Below are 21,003 nucleotides of genomic sequence, written 5' to 3'. Positions count from 1 at the left end.
TATAAAACAGCGTTTAAAAACTGCATTTTGTATTTATTGGGGGCAAATAATTTTTCACAGCTCTTTTCTGACCCTAAAGAGTGGAGCTGGTCTTGCTGCAGTCCGTCAGTTGCTCAAAAGACTTCATTTCCTGTGCGACGGCGGTGAGAAAGGACAAACACTGGGGTACTGGTTAGATTAAAATGAAAAGTCAGCAGATAACTTTCTTGGTGCCTTGTGCTGCACTTTGCGCCCGGATGATTCATCCTTTAAACCAACAACCAGTGCAGTCCACACTCTCTTTATGCACATGCATCTTGAAATCAGATCAACTCTCAGCTCCCACACACTCCTTACCTGTTGCTCAGCCCTGCCGCAGGTAACTCATCCAGATAGGCGTTCCTCCTCCCCCTCCTGCCATTGCATGTGATGAATCTGTGGCACTGTAGCCCTTTGATTGTTGTTGCTATCTTTGCACGACAACTGGGATGTTCATGTGTGGGAGAATACTTGTGAGTGTGCAGGAACAGGTCTGAAGGTCTCTACGAGAATATGTTTTTTCTATAACTGTGACTCACTCTGTTGTCTACAAGCCCTCATTTCGGGGCCTGTTTGTCACTGGATTGTCATGAAGCAACTTTTCATTACTCTCATTCTCTTTTTTGGTGTCTTTCCCTACATGTGTTCCTTATCCTCTCATAATCTTCCTCCCCATCACCCCCTGTGCATCCAGGTATGTGTTTGAGAGCGTGGGCAACAAGCGGACACTCACTATCAACAAGTGCAACCTGTCTGATGACGCTGCATACGAGTGCGTGGTCGGGGAAGAGAAATGCTTCACGGAGGTTTTTGTCAAAGGTAGATGAGTCACTGTCTTTGGAGGGATCCTTCTTTCAGGAGGGAGAGGCTTTTTTCTGCTCAGTTTAGCAGATTCTGTCATTGGAGCGCTGAGAGGCCTGACAGCTCTGTTACCATCTTGTGTCTGTTTATCTCAATGTTGTTACGCAGCACAGTAGCATGCCGCTCTCTATTGTCAGCTCACTTATTTTTAATGGCTATGTGGCAAGTGAAATTTTCATGTTTTGTTTACTGTCATGTCATGTTGTGTGCATTGATGTGCTGTTATATTTGTAAGAGTTTGATATGTGTGTTTCTGAGTCCACTTTGAATCCTGTTCAAGTTAAATATTATATTTTTGGAAAAAACATTACAAAATAATTTCGCAAAATTTTTCCAAAAGATGCAAGCATGCAACGTTTTGTTTTATATTTCAAAATATCGTCAACAACGCTATCAGACAAACTCTGGTGCTTTCATCTGTGCGCCTTTAATGAATGTAATTAGCTCTATTGCTTCTATATTAATCCCATGCTTTACTCTGTGTGCCCAACACTGCTTTTACATTCTCAGAGGCCGCACTAGAGGGTAAGCTTTCCACCACAGGCGAAGCTTCATGCAGCTAACCTGTGTGTCTGTGCGTGCTTATTTGTATCCATAAAAATATCATCCACATCGCTCTTTGTAAACATCTTCATCTGGTCCTTTTGTTGTTGATTCATCTTGACATCAGTGAGGGGGTTCAGCAGATGACAGCTAGTCAAAACTAGCAGTCCCAGTACTTTGAATAAGACATAAAGTACTTAGGCAAAAGCTCAGGCTTTTGCTGTGTTGTGTTTTGAAGTGATTACTGGGGAAATGTTTTTCCCACAACACAATCAAATTCACTCACACTCACAAAGCTCTGTGAAATGAGTATAAAGAAGATTTATTTTCTTGTGTAATGTGCTTACACTGAGTCCGTTTAAATGGGGTACACGCTGTGAGATACTGGGCTGATTTTTTTTTTTTTTTTTTGCCTTTTTTCTGTCCTTCCACAAAACTAGGCAGAGTCCCATTTTTGGTTGTACTAAAGATTATCCTGCCAGATTTTCCTGTGGTGTGAGTTAACAGTGATTCAGCCTGTTCTCTGATATTCAACATTGTTCTTCAGAAGAGCCCATAACTAAATCCCAAATTTATATATGTTAAATAATTAAGCAGATATCACCATAAGTTAAATCAAATTGATAGGCCTTCATACAAAATCTGAATTTGGCTTGTTTGTACGAAACAATATGATATGATTTATTTCAGTACTATACAATACAATAGGATGTGATCGATATGATATGATACAATATAATCAATACCGAGATGCGTTCAATACCTTCAATACAATACTTTACAATCCAATACAATTCAATATGGTCCGATACGATGCGTTATGATACGATTGAATTTTTGTTACAATAGGATTTGGTACAATATAATACAATATATTACAGTACCGTACAGTATGATATGATACTGTGCAATATGATTCTATAGGATATGATCCTATATAATTCTATATATGATATGACACTATATGATACAAATAATGATTTGATTCAATTTAAAATACGATACAATAAGATACAATACAATACGATACAATTCCACATGTTTTAATCTGAGTAGAGATGGGGATCAAACCCGGGTCCAAACGGTGTTTTTCAAATACCTGAAAATCAATAACGTTTTGGCTTATTGATACTGCTATTGAGTCTCACAGGCTCTGTGATGTAATGTCATTTTGAGATACAACTGATGTAAAAAATACATCAGTTCTTCCAAAGGAACCATAAACTGAAAGCACATCAGTATTGTGCATCACATTAAACCAAAATGTGGTACCTTCAACTGTCAGCTTGCGGAACAAAGAGACTCCAGCTGTGAGTCGCATGCAATCATATCGGCCTGTGCTTGAAATAAGAGACATTCACATCTCTCTCTTCAACTGCTTCAGGACAGTTTTCTTTTTCAACTGCTGAGATAAATGCTAAAAGGGCAACAAAATTTCATAGCAAGTCCTGTTTGTTAACGATATTAATCCGGCGTAGAAATCTGTGGTGGAATTGACAGAATTAAAGTTAATTGGTGAACTTAACAAGCTAAAAGACAGAAAATATGATGCATTCAGGTAACCTTAGTAAATCACACGACTGTATTCTATATGTAATGATGTGTTCAAATGTCTTATAAAAATGGGAAAATTTAACTTTTGATGAGAGACTTCAATAAATACAGTTGTGAATATGAAGAATGTGTTAATGTTTGGAGGATATAAAATAGAAGTGACAGACTGAATCATAGCTTTAACTCAAGCACTACTCAGCTTAGACCACTTGTAGTTTAAATATTTGTCTTCATTTTGTCTTTCCACCAAACTATAGAAAGTATTGGCAGCTGTATCAATAAGAGTATCAATATCAAAAAAATTAACAACCCCTATCCCTAAATATTATACAATAAAATTGATATGATACCATATGAGACATTACAATTCAGTACGATATGATACAAAATTTACAATTCATTATGATATGATTTGGTACAATGACCTACATTATGATATGATTCAATTTGATTCGATAAAATACAATTTCATATGATAAGATACATTACATACATTACAACATGAAATGATATAGTTCGATTCAATGCCTTACGATTCAATATGATACAATATGATTTTACTAAATACGATTTGATACAAGACATTATGATAAGATACAATTCAATGCAATTTGATATGATACATTACAAATAATACAATACATTATGATATGATTCCATCCAATGCAAAACATTATGATAGGATTAGATGCGATATATGATATTATGCAGTCTGATTTGATATAACATAATACAGTACGATTTTATTATGAAATATGATACAATTGGATACAATATGATATCAATATGATATCTACACTCAGTACCCCATAATGACAAATGAAAAAATATTTAGAAATATTTGCAAATTTAGTAGAAATAGAAAACTGAAATAACACATTGACATTCAGACCCTTTGCAAAAACATTTGACATCTAGCTCCTATTTCTCTTCATCTTTGCTGAGAAGAGTCTACCTGTGGTAAATTAAATTGATTGAACATGATTTGGAAAGGTACAATGCATGTCAGAGCAAAAACCAAGCCAGGAGGTGAAAAGAACCATCTCAGAGACAGAATTGTTGCACAGATCTGAGGACCGCTTCAAAAAATGCTGTTGCACTTAAAGTTACTAAGAGTGCAGTGGCCTTGATAATTCTCAAATGGACAAGTCTGGCATCACCAGGACTCTTCCAAGAGCTGGTCGCCCAGTCAAAATGAGCAATCAGGGAAGCCTCTTCTCAGTGCAAAACACATGAAAGCCTACTTGGCTTTTTACAGTGTTTTTTTTTTTTTTTTTTTTAACTCCAAGCAAGCTCTAAATATGTAGATGAAAGATAAATGTGGTAGATACATGGACAAGGTTATTTATTTACAATGGTATCTAGTCATTTACGTGTCACTTTTTCCGGCTGGGGCTGGACAGAGGCCAAAATACGCACTTTTAGCTAGATAGGGTAGGCAATTGCCAGGGGCCTAATGCTTTAAGGGGCCCTTAAGATGTAGTCATATAGGTTGGATTAGGAAATTCCTCATGTTTTTAAGTTTTTAAAATATGTTTTGTTTCATTTTGTTTTTGAATGCCAAACATTGTAGGCAAACTCCTGAACACTGTCTAAAGTACACGAGCGTGTTATCAACATTTGGAAGCCCTTGCTCCCTACCATGTCCACCCACTTTTCCAATTATTGCTAACATTTTTGCCTCACATCCATTTTTCCAAATGTTGACAACTTATTTTTGCAGTTAAGACAGTAGTCTGTCTTGTTTGGTTTAACTTATGGCTGGATCGGGAATTTTTTCCATTGATTACTAAAACAATGGAAACACATGCAAAAGTTGACAACTTCAAAAATGAAAATATTGCCATTGTTTTTGGAAAATTTAGACAGTGTAGGACTTTTTTTCCTGTAGATTCTTAGATTCAAAAACATTGTATTGCCATATATCCTGTATCTAGAAATCAGGTATTGTCAACATTTGATTTTTACCAGTATCTTCATAAATGAAGCAACACCTTAAGGCAAAGGTGTAGTAAAACCTTTTCTTGCTTATGTGTTTTTTTTTTTTTACCAGGTTTAAAGGAGAACAGACATTGTTTGTTTTATTTCCTCTTCATCTTACCAAGAACTCCACTCAAAAAAAAAATAAGTTTGCAATTATCACAAACCAGACTTTATCATAGGATACATGGAATAAGGAAAGCACATCAAGTATTATATTGAACTTTTCGATATATGCATTAAGTTCACATTAGGGTTGCAGGTAAACCCAGCCTTCATCTTCTCTACATACTGTTTTGACCACACACAGTGCTGCATATACATCCCCAGAGTCAAACTGCAGCTTTGTACTAGCTGTGTCTCTCTGTGCTCCTGAGGGAAAAGTCATTTGTCACCTAACTTTCGTAAAGGCCTGCAGCCATATTGAACATGTTTCTGTGGCGCTATGGCTGTAGTTTAGAGAGTTTCCGGACTCTGCAGCTGAGGTTAAAGAGAATTGAGATGTCCGGAGGGGGACCGGATGCTGACAATGACAAATAGCTGAAGCTGGCAGAGCATCAAAACATCACAACATGTGGTTACACAATGTGACTCCCACCACCTCTGGAGACGTGAAGTACCTTCCGCCTCTACATGACAGGTGTGTTTTGTGGCATTGATAAGGAAACCAACATGATATTGTGCTGTTAATCCAAATCTAAAAAAGGCTTTTCATTGTGTAAGTGTTTTCTTTTCTGAGAACACTATAAAAATGCCACCCACCACCTATCTGCAGAGGAGGGGTGTACAAAAATACCTGAAGTACAGCTATGTTTACCCGTAGAGTGTAGTTGGGAAATAATATCCTGTTAAATTAAAGCTGCAGCTACTAGGGCTGAAAATCAACCCATTTTAAAAACTAGAAAAGCTTGGAGAGCGCAGACCTCCGCCATTAGCCCTATCTCCTAATAGTGAAGAATACTTTAAAAAATTCTTGGATCCGTCCCCATGTGCCCCCCACCATGACATTCACTGATTACTCCCTCCCCGGTGGGGTGGAAACACGGTGAGGCAAAGCATTGGCTTCACTACAGGTGCCAACAGATGCACCCATGGTCTCACTGGCAACTGGAAGTCATGGCAGAGGGTGAATATTCCTCTATTCCTCCCAGCATTGTGAGTATTCTTGCTACAATTCGCTGTCTTTCTCTCTGTTACGCTCCGACTCGTCTCCTCTACCAGGCGTGCATCTTTCAAACTCTATAAACTCCAAAACTTTAAATAGAAACACACCCAAAATGCTGCTGGGATTGAAGTTACTCATGTCCGCCATCTTCTGGTTTAAAGTGGTAACAGCGCAGACCTCCGCCATTAGCCCTATCTCCCTATAGTCCAGAATCCTTTAAAAAATTCCTGAATCCAGACGGTGATCCAGATCACTCCCAAAATCTAATAAGGTCTTCCTTATGCCATTTCTGCCATTTCCTGAAAATTTCATCAAAATCCGTCCACAACTTTTTGAGTTATGTTGCTAACAAACGAGCAAACGAACAAACCCACCAGATCGCATAACCTCCTTGGCGGAGGTAATAAAGATCAGTCAGTCAGTTTACAGATAACTCATTTTGAGGTGAGTGTTGAACTCCTGAAGAATTGTAGAAAGCATATATTGTTCATAAAATCAAGATAAGTCAAATTTAAACAGAAAACAACAATAACAGAACTCTACAACAACACAAGAAGTACAGTGAGTCATGCTAGCTTATGGGTTTGCTTCTTTCTAAGTGCAAAAATGGCAAAAATAGGAGATATTTCTGGAGTTTGACAGAAAGAAAACTTAATAAATTAGATCACACCACTCAACATTCAAGCGAAACTTTAGAGCCCACAATTGCATAGCAACTAGCATAACATTCGTTAGCTATGCTAGTACTAAGCTAGCTTGTTTAATTGCATGAACAAAGCTTCACAAAAGTGTATACTAAAACACACGACTCAACATAAAACAAAAACTGTGACAGAACTTTAGAGACTTCAACAATTTTGCAAGAGTTAAAATTTTTGTTAGCCTTATGGGTTTATGAGTTAGCGTGTTATAGCACACGATCAAAAAAGGACCAGCTAGAAAATATTTGCACAGTTTAATTTAAAAAAAAATGTTGTAGAGTCTCACTACTGAACTTACAAAAAAACCACAAAGAGCAGACATCACAGCAGATTATGTAATTTAAGTTAGCTGGTTTAGTTGATGGGGTTATTTAAAGCACAATCCTGAAATGCCACGATGACGTATCTGCACAATTTGACAAGAAAGAGAATGTTGTAGAATCACATTAATCCCATAAAAACACAAACTGTATCAAAAACTGTATTCTACAACACAAAACACTCTAAGTACTGAAACTTTCAGTAGCTAGGTTGGCTCATAAGCTAGCTTTCTTGAGGGTGTGGATTAGCGGGCCAAGCTAGGAGATATTTGAAGAATTTGATTTAAAAAAAAACAAAAACAAAAAACAGAACAAATAGAACCAAACAAATCACACAAATGAAAAAAACTGTAATTGTCGAGGATCAAAACATTATGTTAGCTAGGCTGGCTAATGAGCTAGCTACATTTTAGGGAATGGATAAGACAGACCAAACAAGGAAATAGTTGCAGAGTTAGAATCGCAATACAACATCGCTGACATGGAACTCCAGAACCCACCAAGATAGTCTGGCTCCAGACTGTACATCTCTGACAGCCATTCTCACACACCGTTCATTTTAGAAGCTGTATTTTTCAGAATGGAATTTCTGTACTCTGCTGGTACGGCTGGGTGAAAATCAAACCCAATGGCTGATAAAAACTAGCCCAAAACCAAGCACAATGCTGAATTTCAAGCCAATTAAAACCTCTGCCACACCATATTTATTGCTTGTGTGCGTGCAGGTGTGCTGCTTCTGTACGTCTATGTGCCAGTGTAGCATAGCGGATCTTTGGTTGTGTGTCATGTTGTATGTTTTCCTACTTCTATGCTGGTTAATTTAGTTGTATTTGGTTGTAAATAAAGTTTTTTATTCCGCTTTGGATATCAGATACACATACACTAGACATCAAAAATGGGTCTACTCAACCCATGGACAAAAAATCTACCCGCGGCAGTACGTAAAAAGTAGCCCAATTCTGCAGGAAAGCTGTGGACCTGACATCTCTTCAGAATTTTTTTTTTTAAATTAACTTTATTCATGAACGAAGTCTCATAGTTACGTTCATAAAATAACTACATCTAAAAGGGCACTTCCATGTTCATGCTGGAAGCGGTTCCAAAATGCACATGTGCTCTTGGTTTCGATGCTCTGGTGTCACTTTTAGTTTGAACGTGGAAGTGCACTGCTCATTTTTTTCTGGTAATTTTTTGACAGCTGAAGAGAGACAAGAAATATGGGGAGAGAGAGGAGGACATGCGCCAAACAGCACAGAGACTAGGAACTGGTCCCGCAACCAGTGTTTCGAGGATCATAGCCTCTGTATATGGGCCCTGATCTACCAACTGAGCTAAACCAGTGCCAGGAATGGTCACTTTTTAAATTAATGTAGACATTGCAATGCAAAAATTCTACATATTGCATCTATGAGAAAAGGATAACATAATACTTATAATATAGTTACAGGCTACATTCTCTGTTTAATTCCCTGTTTTTCCAATAACCTTTGAATATTCATTAATGTAGACATCTAGCTTCTCATTTAGCAAAAACATTTTCCACTCATTAGTGTTTTATTCTGACTGTACAGGCAGCCTGTTTTAAGAGCATATCAAAATTTTGCATGTGCCAGAATTTGTCGTCAAAAGAGACCATATTTGTTTGTGTGACATGCCGTGTATGAAGGATAAAACCTTACTCACTCTACTCAAGTACTTGTAGCCTACAGTTGTTTGCTCACCATGCCTCTTTTATCCTCCACTCATGCTCCTGGTCAGCTTTACTCTAGTGAGTTAGAGACGTGATTCACACAACACTACAGTGCAGTCTTTCAATGACTCAGTAAGCACTTTGCTGTTTTTCAAGTTTGACCTCAAGCTTTGATGTTTGTGTTTTAGAGCCTCCAGTCACCATCACCAAGCAGCTGGATGACGTTCTCACCGTGGTGGGTGAGAAGGTGGAGTTTGAGGTGGAAGTGTCTGAGGAGGGAGCCAACGTCAAATGGTGAGCCAGGAGCACCCTCTGGATCACTAAGATGGCAATTAATGAGTCACTGAAACATCTGTTAGGCCATACTTTTCTAGTGAATCAAACCAGGCTTACAGTGTGTACTTTATCCATATACCTAAGAGTAATTCTTAAAGATTGTCTTGGAAAAACTCAAAGATCCCTTGCCATCAGCATCATTATTAAACAGCATTCATATAATAAAGACATTTAACATTTAGATATTTACATAAACCATTAATCTCAGAAAATGGAAACAAAAATGGGAGGATGTTTGAGTGCTTATGATAAATAAATGACACTAATATTTCCTACTAACTGCTTAAGTTTTACGTTGTTGTGCCTCTGCACCAGTGATGGCTGAAACCGGTGGCGGTGTGTGATTGGGTTGTCCATCCATGACCATCCATGTGAATACTGCATCCCAAGAACCCTTTGAGGGATTTTCTTCAAACTTTGTAAAATGTCCATTATGGCTCAAAGCTAAGTAAGAGTCAAGGCCTTAGGTTAATTTACTAATTGTAAATGCAGTTTTTGATAGCACTTAATTTTAGAGGGCCCTAATTACCTAGTATAGTAGTAAATATCTAGCGATTTCTTAAGAATAAGTTGGTAATGAACAGGTAATAAGTTGGCATTTTACCAAGTAATAACGCTGTAATATTAAAGAAGTATCAGCTAGTGATAGTGTATTAGTTGTCAGGTAATTCATTGTAATTTTTCATCAGTTCTCTGGTAATTAGGTGCTTTTTTATTCCTTTTATTCCTAAAATATCATATTCTCCCCAAAATAGCTATAAGATTGCTAAATGTAGGCCCTTAAACCACAAGACATCTGAAAAAATGTTCCCCCACTGCTCCATTTGAAAAATGTGCCAATGCCTTGTGATCCCTGAAGGCTCCAGTCATGTAGAACATTACAGACATGTCAGTCAGCTCTTCCTTCCCTCTTCTGTGAGCTGAAATGTCACTGAAGCATGTGTATGTGCCTGTGTGCTTTCCTCTCCAGGATGAAAGATGGAGTGGAGCTGACCAGAGAAACAGCAGGTTCAAAGTACAGGTTCAAAAAGGATGGGAAGCGGCACATTCTGATCATAAATGAAGCCACTAAGGAGGATATTGGAATGTATCAGGCCCTGACTAACGGTGGAGAGTCCACAGCAGAGCTAGAAGTTGAAGGTATGATTTCCACGGTTTATGTTTTTGACATTGCTGCAGGTGTTTTATGGTTTTGAATAAGTGACTGGGCTTGTAAACCAGCTTGAGGCATAGCAACTAACTGTAGCACAATCGGAGGCTTCCAGAGCTTGCAATGTATCTTATGATCTTAAGCCTTTTTAAAAGTTTTGGGTTATTAAATATAACTGTATCAGAGGCAGTAATTTATGGGTGATCAGCTTGTGCACAAAGTTTGCCAACAAGCATTTCAGACATGGCTGCTCAATTAGAAACGTAAAGAAAAATTACACACCAGCAGATGATGATGTTTTCCATTTTGACAAGCATGAAAAGCCATAAATTAGTGATTACTCATGTCTTGATGAATATTACTGCACTTATCCCTGATATCGGGGCTTCATCTCACTGTTGGTCATGCTCATTTTGATTTACACCTCCAAGTTGGGGTCATTTTTCCCTGTAATAATTAGGCTGTGCCTCAAAAGCAGATGGAGCCTGAAATCAATTAGAGTGTGGGAAAGTGTGCAGCCCTGTCTGCTCTGATGTTGTCAAAATGTACAGTACATGTATTTTTTAAAAATCATGATTAAAAACATAATGTAAAAAAGCTTACTGGGGCCACCTTAGAGGATAAAAAGAGTATCCATTAGTTTTGGAGATAAGAAACTGAGGAAAAAATAAAGTTTGAGGGGAAAACTCTATAATTTTTAAGATTATAAAGTCATATATTTATAAGAGTTTAAAGAGTTCTGTCGCACCTGCTCAAGCGAGTTTAGCTTCATGTTTACAAGACAAATGTATCATTTTATCTCTGCCAAAAATGAAATTTTTTTGAAAGCCAAGCCAGCTATTTCCATTCTTTGAGCTACAGGTAGCTAAACTTGTCAAATTACACCATTACAAGTTCCTAGTAATTTTATAGTAATAAGGGATAGTTATCTGGATATTTCTCAAGAATAAGGTTGTAATTATCTTGTCATAACTTGGCATTTTACCAATAAGTAACTTGGAAAAAATAGCAACATCTGCAGAGAATGCCATAATATTACGAAAGACAGGGCTTGTGTTAGAGGGTTAGGGTAAAATACCACCTATTTACCAAAGAATTGTCGCAGTGTTTCAAGAGTAAAGGGTTAGAGGGTTAGGGTAAGAGGGTTATGGAAAAAGGCCACCTAATTACCAAAGAATTGTTGCTATATTACAAGAGTAAGGGGTTAGAATTAGAGGGTTATGGTTAGGGTTAGGGTTAGACAATTACGTTTAGGTTAGGATACCACCTTATTATCAGAGAAGTGTCGCAAAATTATGAGGGTGATGGTTTAATACCACATAATTAACTGAGAACTGTTGCAATATTACAGGGGTAAGGGTACAGGTTAGTGTTCGAGGGTGTGCCCAGAGGTGTCAAAAGTATTCACATTACTCAGGTAGAAGTATAGATACTAGGGTTTAAAAAGACTCCCGTAGAAGTTGAAGTATCAACTCAAGCTTTTTACTCAAGTAAAAGTATAAAAGTACTGGTTTAAAACTACTTAAAGTATAAAAGTAAAAGTAATGTAAAGGGGGAAAAATGCCAATAAGGACAAAAGCTTAGGCTGCACCACAGGGGCAAATTCCACTCTACCCTTCCAATTCATTCCACCATTCCATTCCATTATACTTTCCATTCCATTCCACCGTTCCATTCTACCATTCCATTCCATTATGCTTTCATTCCATTCTACTATTCCATTCTTCCCATCCATTCCATTCCATTCTACCATTCCATTCCATTATACTTTCCATTCCATTCCACCGTTCCATTCTACCATTCTATTCCATTCTACCATTCCATTCCATTATACATTCCATTCCATTCCATTGCATTCCATTCTACCATAGTGCACTACCCCACCTCCCCAAAAAACATTTTTCTAAAGGCCATAATGACTATACTGTTATATTAAAATGTTAATGTTGAATAATTTGGGATGCACCTGTTTCAGCCATATTTATGCCCATTGAAAATGAAGGCATTTTAGTACAATGCAAACACATTCAAGAACCATATACAGTATGTGTACTACCAACCGCCACGCTGGTGCTTGGTTGGGACATTTCACTCCAGTTCTCTTGAGTCTCTGCCACGGACATCTTTGTACTGGGCTACATACGTCTGCTATTTCCTTGCTGGAGTGTGACGTGATTTGTCATGTTCAAAGGTGCGATGGATCGCGTACAAACCGCGATTTATCTGGATAGCTTTTTGGGGTTTTTTATTAGTGTTTTTTTGAATGATGGCAAGCTGGAATGAAAACAAGCTGAAATGAAATAGCAGAAACGAGGCTATTTTTAAAATGTAAGGAGTAGAAAGTACAGATAATTGCGTGAAAATATAAGGAGTAGAAGTAAAAAGTCGGCTGAAAAATAATTACTCCAGTAAAGTATAGATACCCAAAATTTCTACTTCAGTTAACGAAGTATCTGTACTTAGGTACTTGACACCTCTGGGTGTGCCTTAGGGTAAAATACCACCTAATTAAAAAAGAATTACAAGAGCAAGGCTTAGGATGAGGGTAAATATCACCTTATTATCAGAGAGTTACCACAACAATGTGAGAGGGTTAGGCTTAGAGGGCAAGAGTTCGGGTTTGAGGGTAAGGATAAATATCACCTCATTATCAGAGTTGTCACATGATAATGAGAGTTAGGGTTAGGGTAAAGTACTAATTACTAGGCAATTTACCACAATACTATTCAGAATTACTTGAAAATTTTTACATTATTATTAGGTAAGTTCTGTCTTAAGATTACTTAGTTTTTACTTGGTAAAATGGCAACTTATTACCAAGGAATTACCACCTTATTCCTAAGAAATAAGTAAAATTACTTGGCAATTAGGGCCCACTAAAATAAAGGGCTAACAATTTTTAATACACCAACATGCATAAAAATATTGGCAAGTTACAGAAATTGATTTAAGTTTAATTCTGTTACTGCTCCTCACACTCACTGCACTTTATTTCAGACCTACAGTTAAAAGTAATCAGACACTGGCTGACTAGAATAAACTGTCTTCAATGATATGTGTTCTACAATACTAATAAAAACTGGTTTCTTTGCTGCAGATAAGGAGCTGCAGGTCCTGCAGAGCATAGCTGACCTGACAGTGAAGGCTACTGATCAGGCTGTATTCAAGTGTGAAGTGTCTGACGAAAAAGTGACGGGAAAATGGTTCAAGGACGGCGTGGAGGTCCAGGCTAGTGATCGCATCAAAATGACGCACATTGGAAGGTATTACTTTAGACAGCCGTGGGTCCATGTGTGAATATCTTCCACATTCAAAGATACAAACAAACACACTCACAGAATCCTGTAGCCGTAACAATTCACACTGCCTGCTGCATGGGTTGGCAAACTATTTCCAAAGGGTTTTCTTAGTTATGTGACCCAATTTTTTGGCTGCAATCTGTAAAGCTCCAACCTCTAAACACACACAGACAAACACTCTCAGACACATCGCACACACCCCTAGGGTCTGGGGTTTCTTGCAGTAATCCCTCCATCAGAGCTGCCCATGGCAGCAGATATGCCAAGGCAACAGCGGTCACACAAGGTGAAAGCCATTTAGTATGTTTCTCACTCTGCGATATTGCTTCACCAAGTGTGTTGCCAGGGCAACTGCCTTTTGCATAATTGCGGGTCACAAAGAGTGTAGTCTCCTTGGTAACATCTGGTAACATGTCCCCAGGACTCACAAGCTGACGATTGATGACGTGAAGCCCTCGGACGCTGGGGATTATACCTTTGTCCCTGATGGATACGCGTTTTCTCTCTCCGCGAAACTCAACTTCCTGGGTGAGAAAGACAAAATATGAAAGGTGATATTTGTGAAAAATTAAAGAAGACTAAATTCCTATTTTTTTGCCCCTCAGAAATCAAGATTGACTATGTTCCCAGACAAGGTAAGCAGTATTTTCTTTGACTTGTGAGACAATAATCATTAGATCTGAAATAAGGTGGATGGGTAAAAGTATACAGCGCCTAAAAAAAAAGTGTTCACTCTCTTGGATATTTCACACTTTATTTTATAAATCAATCATGATCTACATAATTTGGCTTTTTTGCCATAAAAGGACAAAAACATCTTTAATGTCAAAGTGAAAACAGATTTCTACAAAGTGAAAAATATGCAAGGTAAAATAAGTGACTACATGAAAATTTACCTCCTTTAAAGTGATTAACCTAATTCAATACAGGTCCAGTCAACTGTTGCTCATAGTCTCACAATTCCTGGCTACCCTTGCCCCATGAAGACAAAAAAACACTCCAAGGAACTCAGCAACTTTAAGTAGATTTCTTCCTATTTGTTTTAAGAGTAAGTTATAGTAATTCCTATGTTCCTGTGAGTTCTGATCACCAGTATGTCCTTCTCTGCACTTCAGTCAATGGTTGTCATTGTTTTAAATACTCTATGTGCATCATATTTCCGTATTTCAAGGAAATATCATATAGAAGACCCACTGACTATGTAATGGCCTGTGTCCAAAGTTGGCTTTTTTAGCCAGGTGTTTGATTTTATACCCCAGTGGCAATGGGTTTGATTAAAGCACCTTAATTCAATATTTACCAGGTATGGCTAAAAACTTGTGTCCATTTAATGTATGCTGCTTCCTGAGAGGTGCACGTGCACGTGTAAAATTGCAGTCAATACCCAATTGTTCTTTTTGGTAACTTAAGTCTCTTAAGGCCCGATGATCTAAAGGGCTTGATTTGTTGGAATGATGAGGGAAAATATCAGCAGACATCTCCAGAGTTTCACAACCAATGAAAACAAAATACTTCAAGAACTCCATTCCAGACTTTAATTTGAGGATAAACTACTTTTTGATTTGCCCTGGAAATTGGATTAATTGGTTCTTGTCTCTCTCAGCCCTCAACAGTGACACTGATGATATCAGTGCACGTGTGTTGGATCAGAAGCATTGGTGCTGGCATCCTGGCTAACGATAACCTCATTTTGGAGCTGAAAAGTGTGTCAGGCTATAATTTGTTTCTGATGTTCAAATTTTATCCATTTAACTACATTTTAACACGACTGTTTCTGCCTATTTTGACACTTTTTGTTTCACATTAAACCCATTTTTGCCACTTTTGGCCAATTTTTGCTACTTTTAACCCTATCCACTACTCTAGCGGCCCATTTTTGCTAGTTTTTACCACCTACAACTCTTTTTTGCCACTTTTTAGCCTCTTTTCACCATTTTTACCAACGCTTTAGCCAGTTTAAACAAACTGTTTGCCATTTTGAATCAATTTTTGCCACTTATAGCCAATTTCAACCCTTTTGTGCCAACTTGTTACTGCTTCTCAACATTTTTACCAACCATTTTTGTCACTTTTCCCGTCTTAACCCATATTTGCTGCTTTATCCCTTTTATGCCTCCTTTAACCTGCTTTTTCTACTTATGGCAGCCATTTTTTGCCATTCTTTTCTTTTAATCCAATTTTCCTACTTATAACTCTTTTTTTTCGACTTTTTCTAACTGATTTTTCTTAATTTTTACCATATTTTGCCACTTGTAGCAATTTTTTTTGCCACTTTCAACCAATTTCTGCCTCTGTTAACCCATTTTTGCCACTCTTTCACCACTTATTTCCACCAATTTTGCCACTTTTAAACCATTTTGCCCCTTTATAACTGCTTTTCACCATTTTACAGCCCATTATGCCAGCCAACTTTTTGCCATTTCACACCCATTTTTCCACTTTCAGACATATTTGCCACTTTTTAACTGCTTTTCACCATTTTAATGCCTTTTTCCACTTAAAGCCTATTTTTGCCTCTTGTAATCTATTTCGTCACTCTTTAACCACTTTTCACCACTTATTTCTGCCAATTTTTGCCACTTTTAATCCATTTTTGCTAATTTTTTGCCTTTGTTCTGCAATTATTTAATTAGTTTACCCTTACAGTTATTTCAGTAAAGCACTTTATGCTCTGGTATCTTGACATTTGTGAAAATCATGACTTAGCTATGAAGTCTGACATTACTTTCCAAATGGTTTAATTTAATGTACCCATCCACACATTACCCCTAAGAAAAGGTAATTCTGTTTCAAGAAAAGGGGTTTACATTTTGAAAAGGCTATATTGTACCACAGCTTACATATAAAAATCCTTATCTATTTTCTGACAGAAGTAGTAATTATTCAGGTTGAATGTAAAATATGATTTTCACAGCATAACTTTACATTTGATCATAATTTTCCTGACCTCCGTGGGCCTCCCATTTGGCTGGGCCCCAGAAGGCTTTCCCCTTTATCCCCCCATATGGGTGACATGGCCACTATGAAAAGGCAGCCATACTGTTGAATTGATGCCTACTGTAGAAATGATAAAGATAAAATATCATATCACCCAGAATTAATTCAAGTTAATTCAAAATTGTTTTATAAAAGACACAAACTGAAAAATACTGACTTGTATCCTTTAAAGAAAATAACTACATTGATGTTTGGCTGTGCCTCTGACCTGACTTGGCTTTTTTCTCATATCCTCCTCTAATTCTCTTCATGAAAGACCCTCCCAAAATTCACCTGGATACCAGTGGCGGCGGCAACAAGAACATCCTTATCGTGGTGGCTGGGAACAAGCTCCGCTTTGACGTTGAGATCTCAGGAGAGCCGGCCCCCACTGTGTGCTGGATGAAAGGAGACGAAGTGAGGAAGGATAGAGGATTTTCACTTTATTCACACTCAAACATAACGTCGCAGTCTTTCCACTGCTGTGCGTCAATCAGAGTATCCAGCCATTAGTCACTCAGGCACAAAAGATGAGTGAAACATGAACTTGAGTGGGAAGGTTGAATCATGTCATTGTGGCGGCTGTGACATCGTCACCACTCTCTTCAAACATCTCCTTTGTTCTGTTTGTCTCCGTCCTGCCCCGTGTGGTGCTGTAGGTGGTAGCTGAGGCCGAGGGGAGGGTCCGCGTGGAGACCAGGAAGACCCTGAGCAGCTTTGTTATCGAGGGGGCGGAGAAGGCAGATGAGGGCAAATACTCCATCACTGTGACTAACCCAGCTGGCGAAGACAAGGCTGAACTCATAGTCAAGATTGTGGGTTAGTGCTTCATTTTGCTTTTTCACCCCTCAGTTTAATTTCTTTTGTTAGTCCCACTTGAATTTTCCTGGCTGGCTCTGAGCTGTCAGGTAGTGGAGGGGAAATGATAACAACACAAAAACAGAGAAAATTTCTAAAATAGTGCTTCATTTCTTATTTTACATCACAGAAAGCATTCATGCAGGGAAAAAACCCTTAGATCGAATCTTACCTGAATCAGCCAATGCCGTACAAACACTACCAAGGCACTAACTATGAAATTTATTACCTAAAACGCCCTTCTGGGGGTCCGTGTTGTCATGATTGTAATGTTTTCAGACTTCTGCATATTTTTTCAATCTTTTCTCTGCTCTGAAAATGTCAAATTTTGTGATTTTATGTCTTCACCTTTCTCAGAATTCTCCCATCAGAGCTTATGTTAAAAAAATCTATACTAGTTATTACAAAATTTAGCTGAAGTCTCAATTAAATTAGATTCAAGTGTAAAATCCCTATTTGTCCCCAGGGAAGGGGGAATTCTAGGCACTTAGAGCAGCACTATTATAAAAAGCAGAGAGCAAAGTCTGAAAAAAATTGCAATTGCAAATATAGAAAATATATGAAGAAAAGTAAGTTAAATTCAAGTTTATAAAACATAGAGTATGTATATCTATACAAAAATGAACATTATAAAGAGACTATTTTAAATATAGGTCTCAGGTATTGGTAGCACAATACAGGCATTGTCATATACGACAAGAAGAGGCACATGTTATTCAAAGTTAAATAACTTTGGGACCAAAAATCATAGCTACTTACTGCTTTACCCTCTGAAAGCCCTCTGTTGTGCCACTTTAAAGACACTATCGACACCTTCGTAGTCCTTACTGAAGGTTTTCCAGTGAGCCTGAAACTTGGGTGACTTTCCAGCGTCTTTAAAGATCAAATCCACACCAATAACTCTGATATTGATCATCTCTATCCATTTTATAATCCATTTTTCAATCATTCCCTGAGCTAGCAGCTAATGCTGTCTGCCAAATTGTTTGTGTGCATCCCAGAATGCATTGTGACTGGGCTGTGACAGCCAATGGCAGGCTGTTCTGTTGTCATATCATGCTTTGCCAAACAACACATTTGGAACTGGAGAAGAGAGCCTGAATGACTCGTATTGGAGAGAAAGAGACACAGGGAGGCCGTGATGAGTCCCTCTGTGTCACTGCAGACAGGAAATGCTTTAAATAATGACTCAGATTCCCAAAAGTGTGAGGACTTTTGGGAATCAAAAAAATGGGAAAGCAAGCTTGTGCAAAAAAAAAAAAAAATCTCAGTCATTATTGTGTACCATGTGTAATACAAAAAAAAAATTTAAATTTTAATTTCTGTTTAGCTATTTTCTTATTGTCTTCATAATCAATAAGAAAATAAAATTCAAGTCATTGCTGCAGCACACATATTTTTAAAGCCCAGGTTGTAAAAGGATGTCTGGAGCTTGACAGGGTTGATATTTTTCAAGCTTTTAAAGACAAAAAGTCCAGGTGAGACACAATAGTTAAAAAAATGGGTTAAATATAAGAACCAAGCTGTACAGTAAAAGAACTGAAACCAGATGGAAAGAGGGAAGAATGGAAGAAGTTTGGGTCAACCAGGACTTTTCCAAGAGCTCGTCCCCCCGCCACAAGCCCAGATCAGTGGTCCTGGATATCAATCATTTACTTTTTACTGTTCTGTATTTCATTTCCAGTCCATAAGAAGTTCCACTTTCTGTGGATAAGTTCATGTTAAAATCTTCCATTAACCTATGAAAGCAGGTCTGTATCAAACAAGACAGTTACTCTTGGTTTAAGACAGCAGAAAAATCTAAAAAGACAAAAACAGACTTAAATCCAAAAAAGAGGAATTTTAGAATGAAATAGAAAGGATGTGATTTGTTGCTCTTAACTTACTAGTTTGTGTGATATTTCAGTTTTTTATTATTAGTGAGTTTGCAAAAAATCTAAAATTGCTTTCAGTTTGTCATGATGGGGTCCTGAGTATAGCTAAAAGTTTGGATTCAACCACATTTTGCTCCATCTAAGGTCCAACCTGCTACATCTGACATTAAATATATTTAACTGGTTGAAATTTTGCTGAAATTTAGGTATAAATCTCTTGGGCACTAGTGGGTTCTCAGGCTAAATCAGTCAAGAGCCACTGATGTAAAGGAATCATACCCTGGCATTGGCAGCAGCTGTTTTCGTGTATCCTTGAAAAGACAAGTCATACTAGATTATTGTTGACAACAAAAATTTCTGAAGTTCTCGCCCCTTCTTGATTTTGATTGGTCAGTGACATGGATAATCTGTTCCAATAAATTTTGACTGAGACCGCTGAAACTCCAAGGAGGTTTCTCTTAGGAGTATGAGTATTACTGCTGGTAGAGTTTTTGGCGGTTAGATGTACACTGAAGAAGAACTGCAATTATAAATTTAATAAAAAATATAAGGTATGGCTACCCTTTGAATTTAGAATTAAATTAACTACCTTAAAACACCCAACCATACTAACAGTCATATTTAATCTCTCCTCCTTTTTCCATTTCCAACTACAACCGGCTTTTCCAGATGTGCCCAACCCTCCTGAGAATGTCAAATGCATATCAGTTGGCGAGGACTCGGGCATAATCACATGGGACCCACCCTCATTTGACGGCGGCGTTCCCGTTAAAGGTACTGCTGGATCTGATATTCACATCTGATGTCTGCGTCTCCAGAGGAAACAGCAGTTTTCCATCCTCTCTGTGTTTTTGTCTCAATAACATTTTTAATGACTCCACTGTATCCTAAAAGGGTACCTGATGGAGAGGAAAAAGGTCGGCTCCTCCAGATGGACCAAGCTCAACTTTGACGTTTACGAGTCCACCACGTACGAGGCTAAGAAGATGATTGAAGGCGTACTTTACGAGATGAGAGTGTTTGCAGTCAACGGCATTGGCATCTCTCAGCCCAGTGAAAACTCGAAGCCCTTCATGCCCATTGGTGCGTTGCCATTTATCATTAGCAGAATGGTTAATTAACAGAGGCTTTTCAGACAGTGCTCATTTTGAGGGAGCTTAACCTACCTCCCATCCCATTTAGACTGGGTATTAACGTATTAATTAGCTCCTGTCTCTCTCAGCCCCCACCAGCGAGCCCTGTCGTCTCACCGTGGAAGATGTGACAGACACTACCTGTGCTCTCAAGTGGCGTCCTCCAGAGAAAATCGGAGCAGGCGGCGTCGATGGCTACATCATTGAATACTGCAAAGAAGGATGTAAATATGTTAATGAACTTCATGCTAACATACTCCCCATATTCACACAGCAACCATTTTCTCCTGGAACGACCTTCAGGGTAGTGTGCTCTAATGCTTTTTTAATGTTGCATCTTTTTGTTCCAGGTTTGCAAAGCGTAATAATAAGGTGATTCTGACAAAGTATCACCTTTTTTTTTTACCACTTTGGATTCAGCAACCACTGAAAAGACATTAAAGTGATAGTCCAGAGGGACATTAGACTGTATTTCAAGTAAAACGACATTTTAAGATCCATAAATTCACAACAAAATGACAACAGTCAACATACTCACTACAACA

At 38.0% G+C, this 21,003-nt stretch overlaps 1 protein-coding gene across 1 annotated transcript in view; it reads left to right on the top strand.

Moving 5' to 3' along the window:
• mybpc2a (myosin binding protein Ca) overlaps nt 1-21,003 on the top strand; it is an 84,928-nt gene that overhangs the window by 47,600 nt on the left and 16,325 nt on the right. Inside the window, exons 11-21 of the mRNA XM_041777731.1 lie at nt 713-837; nt 9,021-9,126; nt 10,139-10,308; nt 13,416-13,581; nt 14,039-14,145; nt 14,223-14,252; nt 16,871-17,010; nt 17,253-17,412; nt 19,995-20,099; nt 20,220-20,408; nt 20,548-20,682. Coding sequence (XP_041633665.1) covers nt 713-837; nt 9,021-9,126; nt 10,139-10,308; nt 13,416-13,581; nt 14,039-14,145; nt 14,223-14,252; nt 16,871-17,010; nt 17,253-17,412; nt 19,995-20,099; nt 20,220-20,408; nt 20,548-20,682 — 1,433 coding nt within the window. The remainder of the gene's footprint in view (nt 1-712; nt 838-9,020; nt 9,127-10,138; nt 10,309-13,415; nt 13,582-14,038; nt 14,146-14,222; nt 14,253-16,870; nt 17,011-17,252; nt 17,413-19,994; nt 20,100-20,219; nt 20,409-20,547; nt 20,683-21,003) is intronic.

The sequence above is a fragment of the Cheilinus undulatus genome, linkage group 21, assembly GCF_018320785.1.
Source record: "Cheilinus undulatus linkage group 21, ASM1832078v1, whole genome shotgun sequence".
Classification (NCBI taxonomy): domain Eukaryota; kingdom Metazoa; phylum Chordata; class Actinopteri; order Labriformes; family Labridae; genus Cheilinus; species Cheilinus undulatus.
This window is presented reverse-complemented; position numbering and strand designations above follow the sequence as displayed.